General features: G+C 47.4%; 1 protein-coding gene across 1 annotated transcript in view; it reads left to right on the plus strand.

The window, feature by feature from the left end:
- Positions 1 to 1,493: 1,493 nt before the first annotated feature.
- Positions 1,494 to 8,907, plus strand: part of mmaa (metabolism of cobalamin associated A) — an 8,527-nt gene continuing 1,113 nt past the window's right edge. Inside the window, exons 1-6 of the mRNA XM_080533577.1 lie at positions 1,494 to 1,631; positions 2,027 to 2,466; positions 3,343 to 3,465; positions 3,843 to 4,013; positions 4,464 to 4,549; positions 5,933 to 6,082. Of these exons, the coding sequence (XP_080389703.1) occupies positions 2,049 to 2,466; positions 3,343 to 3,465; positions 3,843 to 4,013; positions 4,464 to 4,549; positions 5,933 to 6,082 (948 nt within the window). The 5' untranslated portion in view covers positions 1,494 to 1,631; positions 2,027 to 2,048. The remainder of the gene's footprint in view (positions 1,632 to 2,026; positions 2,467 to 3,342; positions 3,466 to 3,842; positions 4,014 to 4,463; positions 4,550 to 5,932; positions 6,083 to 8,907) is intronic.

Here is an 8,907-nt window from a genome sequence, read left to right on the forward strand (position 1 = left end):
TATTGTTTTATAAAATGCAGAGTTTTTGCGTAACAATTCTTTATGCTTAGAAATAAAATAAAAAGAATCCCATCTGCTATTAAAATGTAAACATTTTTGTATTTTTTTGAACATGTTTTCTGTTGTTTTCTTGTATCTGCACTTTCACAGATTGCCTCTTTTCTTTGTTTTTGTTTTTATTTGATTTCTTTGTGCTGTTTTTGCTGAGTAGTACTCCCAGAAAGCAGGTTTATTCCATGAATATCAAGTCTCTACTGGAAGATTCAATAAAGTTGTTTCATTACCTGTGGCTTCTGATTGACTTATTGATCTGTGTGTGTGTGTGTGTGCGTGTGGGTGGGTGTGTGTGTGTGCGTGTGGGTGTGGGTGGGTGTGTGTGTGTGTGTGCATGGGTGTGGGTGGGTGTGTGCGTGTGCCTGTGTGCATGTGTGCTTGTGTATGTGTGTCGGTGTTGTCTGGTGTTTTGTTTTTCTTTGCTATGTCTCTCCGCTGGAAAATTCAATAAAGTTGTTTCACTACCTGTGGCTTTTGATAGACTTATTGATCTCATGTTCATGATTAAAAGAAAGTCATAAGTCTGTGCCTGTGTGTGGGTGTGTGTGTGTCTGTGTCTCTTTCCTGGGAGATTTGATCTTTTTCTATTGATTTCGTACCGTGTCTGTGTGTGTGAGAGAGAGAGAGAGAGAGAGAGAGAGAGAGAGAGAGAGAGAGAGAGAGAGAGAGAGAGAGAGAGAGAGAGAGAGAGAGAGAGAGAGTGGTTGACTCATAAGTTACATTTCATCCATGTTGCCACTCACATAATAAACTACTTACTCAAAGAAAGTTCAACACATATTCTTAGCCTAAAGCAAATATAGATTTCAAAAGATAAAGTGTTCTTGGCAGGCTAGGACAGAAATCACTAAATCATCAACACTCAAGTGAAATATAGCTTACAAGTGCTTTTTTCTTCTTTTGAAGTGTGAGTTCATTGATTGTGGTTAGGTAGGGCCACACCGTTTGAGGAAAAACAGATATCGACGCCTTGTGGATGAAAAACCTGCACCGATGACAGCTGCAAACACCTTGACTGGGTGGGATAGTCTCATCAACCTGCTCTAGTCTCATCAACCTGCTCTAGTCTCATCAACCTGCTCTAGTCTCATCAACCTGCTCTAGTCTCATCAACCTGCTCTGGGGTCTGGGGAAGAGTACATCAGCCAGGCCTACAGAGAGAATAGGCTGCATGTTTTCTCAAAGTGGTAGTTAAACGGGAGGGACCACACGTGCCATTTGATATCCACTGTACCTGACAATTGAATTAAACGTTATGGTTAACTTTGAACTCTTGCTATAAGAACTGAATGCACAATAATACAATAATATGATCGTGTGCTGCCATCTCCTGGGCATGGCCTTTCTGTTTTATCATGCTTGGAGGGGGCGTTACCCTACGTCACAGGAAACGGGAAATGAGTGAATCAAAACAGCACCGGGAGGTCAATGTGAATGTGTTCGTGTTTATGTTTATGTCAGATTCAAACATTGATGCATCGTTGTGACAATGTTAGGACCCAGACGCAAAGCCGACGGCACGTTCAATTGACTGGCATGTGATTTAGAAGAGGATTTGTTTCGCACGTTTCGGACAGGTTTGTGTGCTCGAAGTTACCCTCCACTGAATGGACAGGTTGGTTCTGTAACCAGGCTGTCTAGAACATAGATAGACATAGAAACATAGACACGTCTAGCATGACATTGAAGAGAGGAGATTATATATCATAAGAGCATATGATGATACCTAGCCTCACCTACGTGTATGCTTAATGTTGAATGAGGACTGGGCTTTTTTTTGTTACTTTGGTGCAAGCACATCAATCAGTTAACATGCTGCAAGGCACCTGTCAATTAGACAGTTCGTTTGTGTGAATTGTCAGACCAATTTTGCCATCGCAACAAACAAAATCATAATACACATTACGCATATTATGCTTGTAGTATGGTCACCTTTTGTCATTGTTAATTGACTGCTTTCTCTCCCCGTCAGAAGGCGTCAGTGCCAGCCAAAGATGGGACCCTCCGCACTTCTCCCACGCCTCCCCCGCCTGTGTGCCCTCTCCCGCTTACGAACCGTCACCCCAACCCTGTGGTACCTCAACCTCCCCCTCGGTATCTCCCCTTGCAACCACGCCCCACACCGGAGCCCATTCCCTGGGCACAGCTCCCAGCCCAGGAGGGGTCTGTGTGTGGAGGCAGCCCTTAGCCGGCACATCCAGGAGCTGAGTGGACCAGAGAAGAGGGTCCTGAACAAGCTGTACGAGGGTCTGGTCCAGGGCCAGAGGGCGTCCCTGGCGGAGTCCATCACCCTGGTAGAGACCCAGCACCCTAGGAAGAAGGAGCTGGCCCAGGTGCTGCTCCAGAGGGTGTTGGCCTACAGGAAGGAGCAGGAGAGACTTAACGGGCACAAGCCCAAAGCCTTCAGAGTAGGTGAGCAGGGATTGTTGTTGACCATGCAGTATGAACGCTGTAACTTAGCTTAGTATCTGACTCTCACACTTTAGCACCTTGTGTTATTGTTTTCATTGGTAGGCCTATTAGGCATATATTGTATTGCGTTGTTGATTTTTGTTTGCTGTGCTGTTGAGGAGCTAGCTTGCCCTAACCATTTAATTGCATTGTATACGGCTGTATTCTGTGTACCGTATATAATAAATAAACTTTGATTTGATTTGAGTTGGAGAGATCTCTCCACCCACCGTGTAGAGTCAATGAGAACCCCCTCGTGTACGTTGCAAAACTTTGTGCTCAAATATTGGGAAATTTTGTAAAAGATACAGATTTCCAAACACAATGCCAGACATGGTTACTGTGAAAACATAAAACAGAGAATTATTAAGTAACGTGCAGTGAAACTTGGTGCAACTTAAGCTGCCTGTACAGGGTCTGTCGGACTCGGACTCCATGGCAACGGCTAGCTATGATTAACCGTATCCAAACACTGGGAATGTACATATCGTTAGCCTCATAGCATAATTTTGGAAAAGTCATGCTTCACTTGTGGTCAGCCGAGCCATCTTTGTATGTAGTGTCAAAAATGTCTGTCAAAGAGATGACTTGGGCAGATGGGTGATTTTGGAATGTAACAAGCATTCTGATGGGCTGAAGGCATAGGCAATAATGCACAGTGTATCAGCAGTGTCAGGAGAGTAGAGTTAGGCAGATATCTCAATTTGGCCCAAATATGACTTAGGCAATTATGCTATGAGGCTACCGATATGGAAAGTGTTTCATAAACTGTCTTGTCTAATTCTGTCTAACTGTCTGTCTTCCTCTCTGTCTGTCTTCCTCTCTGTCTGTCTGCAGGTCTGTCTGGGCCTCCCGGAGCAGGGAAGTCCACCTTCATCGAGGTGGTGGGGAAGATGCTGACAGGACAAGGACACAAGGTGTCTGTCCTGGCTGTGGACCCCTCGTCCTGTACCACAGGAGGTGCGTCTCAACACTGTGTTGGACTTGAACCACTCTCAGTGTGAACATCGGCAACGTCATCTGTGACTGTCTCTAAGCACACGCTTGTGCATTGTGACTTAGCTCATTTCAAAACACCCTAACCAAATTCGCTCGCTAATCACTTTTAATAATAATAAATAGAATAATATATGCCGTTTAGCTCACGCTTTTATCCAAAGCGACTTACATTGCAGTGAGCGCATACATTTTCAGTATATATGGTCCCAACAGGAATCGAACCCACAATCTAAGTGTTGTTAGCGCCATGCTCTACCATCTGAGCCACAGACCACCTTTTCCATTCCATGTTGGTGTTGCAATTAAATCCTTCCCCCCGTCTCTCTCTCTCCCGGCAGGTTCTCTGATGGGTGATAAGACACGGATGACGGAGCTCTCCAGGGACATGAGCGCCTTCATCCGGCCGTCGCCCACCTCTGGCACCCTGGGGGGGGTGACCAGGACCACCAACGAGGCCATAGTGCTCTGTGAAGGGGCCGGCTACGACATTGTTCTGGTAGAAACTGTAGGTGAGCGTCTGATATTTCACATGACTGTTTTTTTTTTTATATGGTTGTGGTAGAAGCTGGAGGTAAGCGTCTGAGATTTCACTTAAACATAATCATTTATAAAATGTTGATGAATAAAGTCACCCGTGGCGTTCTAGAATATTGACAATTTGGACAACTGTATTCACCCTTGGCACTGAATGAGTTAATACCAGGTGTAGTCTCCTTGAGATTTAGCTCAAAGTATTCATTCAATTTAGATGAAAAGTCCAGTATGTGACATTGAAACTTTCTAAAATGGTTTTAATGACCAATGTTTAATCAGTAGTGCTCAGGGAATGAGATCCTTTAATGAGATCGAACTGAATTTCGCTGTGGTGGCCAGAGGTAGCAGATTTCCAATAAACTTTATGCGCTGCTCTCCTTTAAAAGTTTTTTTTAAGCTGGTAAATGGAATGCTTTTGTCCTCAGGTGTGGGTCAGTCGGAATATGCGGTGGCTGACATGGTGGACATGTTTGTGTTACTGATCCCACCAGCAGGGGGCGACGAACTACAGGTCAGTCACCATCAGAGCAGTGTCTGAACGTTCATACTGTGACCTATTTAGCCAGTGTTTTCATTTATATTTACATTTACATTTTGGGCATTTAGCAGACGCCTTTATCCAAAGCGACAACAAATACATTTGTCTAAGTAAGTGAATCATCTAACCATCAGTCATCGCAAGAAAAAGTAATCTCTGCTAGGACCAGGCCATTGGCAGTCATAAATGCTAGAAGAAGAAAGATAGCATGACAATATTTGGGGATGAAGATGGTCTTAGGAGGGACACTAGTTAAGATGTTGCCTGAAGAGATGGCTCTTCAGTTTTCAGCATGCAAGATTATAACGTTTTACAGTATGCAAAATATACAAAAATATGTACAATATACAAAAATATGTATAAATTGTCAGCATGTCATACTAGATTTGCCCTTATATGGAGTATGAATTCACTGCACACTGTTCAGGAAGTCCTTTCCGATTTTTGCCCTTCAATGGAGCAGGTAACGAAATTTAACCAATTACCATGAACAACACGGTTGAGCCAGATAATGTTTTCTCAGTATGCATAATGTGTAGTATGTTGAAATGTGTAGCTTATTTAATACATTTGATGAAACAGTAGGCTCTAAATAGTATGTAGTATGGTTATGGTAGATACTTAAAACAGTAGGCAGTATGAACGTCCAGATACGGCCTCTGTCACTTCCACTTAGTCAAGTCTTCAACAGGCAGCATCACAGGCCCTCTATGAATTCCTTTCAAATGCATCCTACCTTCCTTCCCTCCATCTTTTTTTCATCCCTTCCCTCCTCCCCCCATTCCCCCATTCCCCCCTTCCTTCCTTATTTCCTTCCCTTCCTCTCTGAGGTAACCACAGATTAGTAAAACATAAGGAGAAGGCACGTTGTGCTCGAGTCAATATAACTTTCAGTTTTGATTAAAGTGTCTGGCTGCAGCACAGCCCAGGATTGATCCAGTAAGTCAATAACACGGCCAGCACTCCCATAGAATAGAAACAGAAAAATGATCACGCATTAAAGATTAAACCATCATTTATGTTTCTATTTGATAGTGCTAGAACCACTGATCGGTGTACCTACAAGGTTTCCAGGATGTTGCTTACACCTAGACAACTGGGGTCAGATCAGCGGTGACGTTAGAGTCTAGAGTCTAGACAATATGAAATCAAATCAGTTTATTAGTCATACGCACAGAATACAGCCGATGCCGTCCATCTCATTAAATGCTTGCGGCCAAGCTAGCGGGTAGGGACAGACGCCTTTCTAGCTCATCAGTAGTACCAGGCCACAGATTGCCCCCCCCTCCATTAGTCAATAAGATTAGACGTCTAGACATGAGATTTACGTCCGGATGTGACCTTATTCCCCGTCAGGGCATCAAGAGAGGCATCATAGAGAAGGCTGACCTGGTGGTGGTGACCAAGGCAGACGGGGACCTGGTGGCCCCGGCCCGGAGGATCCAGGCAGAGTACACCAGCGCCCTCAAGCTGCTACGGAAGAAGTCCAAGTCCTGGACCCCGAAGGTGTGTGTGTGTGTGTGTGTGTGTGTGGGTGTGTGGGTGTGTGTGTGTGTGTGTGTGTGTGGGTGTGTGGGTGTGTGTGTGTGTGTGTGTGTGTGTGTGTGTGTGGGTGTGTGGGTGTGTGTGTGTGTGTGTGTGTGGGTGTGGGTGTGTCTGTGTCTGTCTGTCTATGATCTACTTTATATGTTCATAGTTGGCAAGTAAAAACAGACACTAATAAAAGACCTTAATCATTCACAAAAAAAAATAAAAAAAATAAAACCACCAGGAAATGAATGGATACAAACAAAATGCATATTGAGGTAACAGACAATGGAGGCAGAACCGGTATGAACTGGTTCTCATCATTTCATTTCCTTATTTCCCCAGTGGAGAGATACCTTTTACTAGCTGGTGCTGCTTTTCTCACCCCTAGCAACCCTTAGAAACACACATGCACACATCACCCCCCCCCCCCACACACACACACACACACACACACACACACACACACTCACTCCCTGTACAACCAGGCCCAACAGAGCGTCCCACTGAGAGGTCACCTGACCCGGGGGAGGGGGAGGGGGTGTGATGAGGTAGCCGCTGGCCCGGTGCGTCGCAGTGCTCCAGGGCGCTCCGCCGCCTCGCCTGCCTTGTCCCTTTGTCTCCCCCGCCCCGATGCGTCTGCCCACCTGGCACGTTGCCAAAAGCCCTCCCTCCCTCCCTCCCCTCTCTCCATCCCTCCCTCCCCACGCTACTCTGAATGGCGAGCTGCTGTGTCATGCATTTTCCTGATTAGAGGCCCGCCCACTCAGGTTAAAGGCTCCCAGGCCTGTCTTTCTTTTCTTTCTTTCTCTCCCTCTCTCTTTTCTCTCTCTCTCCCCCGACCTACCTTTCTCTCAGTCTCTCCTTAAGTCTTTCTCTCTCTCTCTCTCTCTCTCTCTCTCTGTCCTCCTACCTATCTCTCCACCTCTCTCTCTGTCTCTCTGTCTCTCTGTCTCTCCCCCTCTCTCTCTCTCTCTGTCTCTCCCCCCCCCCCCTCTCTCTCTCTCTGTTTATCAGAGGATTGGAAGACCTTCTGAGTGAGATATCAATACATGTGCCAGGGCCGCTCAGAAGGAGGTGAAGAAGGAGCTGAGAGCAGCCAAAGAGGAATACAGGAGGAAATTGGAGGGTGGGCTAGTGGCCCACAGCTCCAAGGAGGTGTGGAAGGGTTTCAAGAAGATCACGGGCCACAAGCAGCCACATACTGTGGTGGAGGGGACCCGAGAGCAGGCGGATGACCTGAACTGCTTCTTTAACAGGTTTGACCAACCATCCCCCTGTCACCCCCCACAGCCCCCGACCCTCTCCTCCCCTCTCCAATGTACCGCACCCCTGGCAACAGTAGCCCCCACTCCCCCTGACCCCCTCACACCCCAGCAGCAATTGCCTCCCCTTACCAACACCAGGAGCCAGGGAGCATGCTTCACACCTGGAGACACCTGTACTCACAGCTTTATAACATCTGAGCAGGTGAGAAAGCAGCTCTCCAGGGTGAATGTGAACAAGTCCAGAGGTCCAGACAACATCAACCCCAGGGTTCTGAAGGTGTGTGCTGGAGAGCTGGCGGACACATTCCAACATCTCTTCAGTCTATCTCTAAGACTGAGGAGGGTGCCACAGCTCTGGAAGACCTCTTGCATCGTCCCAGTGCCAAAGAAGGGACGGCCCAGCACCCCAAACGACTACAGACCTGTCGCCCTGACACCACAGGTCATGAAGATCCTGGAGAGGCTAGTGCTGCAACACCTTAAGCCCCAGGTGAAGGACTTCCTGGACCCCCGGCAGTTTGCATACCAGGAGAGCATGGGGGTGGAGGATGCCATCATTTACATGCTGCACAGGGCCTACACACACCTGGAGAGGCCACAGAGCATGGTGAGGACCATGTTCTTCGACTTCTCCAGTGCATTTAACACTATCAAGCCATCACTGCTGGCTGACAAACTAGCAGTGATGTGTGTGGAGGACTCCCTGACGGCTTGGATCCACAACTACCTCACAGACAGACGTCAGTATGTGAGACTGCAGGGCTGTCAGTCTGAGGTGGTGGTGTGCAACACCGGTGCCCCCCAGGGAACTGTTCTGTCACCCTTTCTCTTCACCCTCTATACCTCCGACTTCCAGTTTAGCTCCGACCAGTGCCACCTGCAGAAGTTTTCTGATGACTCCTCTATCGTCGGCTACATCACAGACGACAGGGATGAGGAGTACAGGGCCCTGGTGGAGAGCTTTGTGCAGTGGTGCGACACCAACTACCTTTTGCTTAACACCAGCAAAACAAAGGAGTTGGTGGTGGATTTTAGGAGGAAGAGAAGGACCCCAGCCCCCATCACCATCAAGGGGGTGGAAGTCGAGAGGGTGGACTCCTACAGGTACCTGGGAGTACAAATTAATAACAAACTGGACTGGACTGACAACACCAAGGCTCTTCTCAGGAAAGGGCAGAGCAGACTGTTTTTCCTGAGAAGGCTGAGGTCTTTCGGTGTCTGCAACAAGCTGCTGCAAATGTTTTATCAGTCGGTGGTTGCCAGCGTTCTGTTCTTCGCCGTGGCCTGCTGGGGTGGAAACATCTGTGCCAGGGATGCTGCGAAGCCAAACAAACTGGTGAAGAAGGCCAGCTCTGTGGTGGGGACCGGGCTGGACAGCCTAGAGGTGGTGGCAGAACAGAGGATGGGGAAAAAACTGGCGGCCATGCTGGCCAATCCCTCCCACCCGATGTACTGCGAGCTGGCGGGGATGAGGAGCAAGTTCAGCCACAGATTTGTTCTCCCCCGTCAAAGTACAAAAAGATTTGGACAGTCCTT

This window comes from Nansenia antarctica (genome assembly GCF_963989245.1).
Source record: "Nansenia antarctica genome assembly, chromosome: 6".
NCBI classification, from domain to species: domain Eukaryota; kingdom Metazoa; phylum Chordata; class Actinopteri; order Argentiniformes; family Microstomatidae; genus Nansenia; species Nansenia antarctica.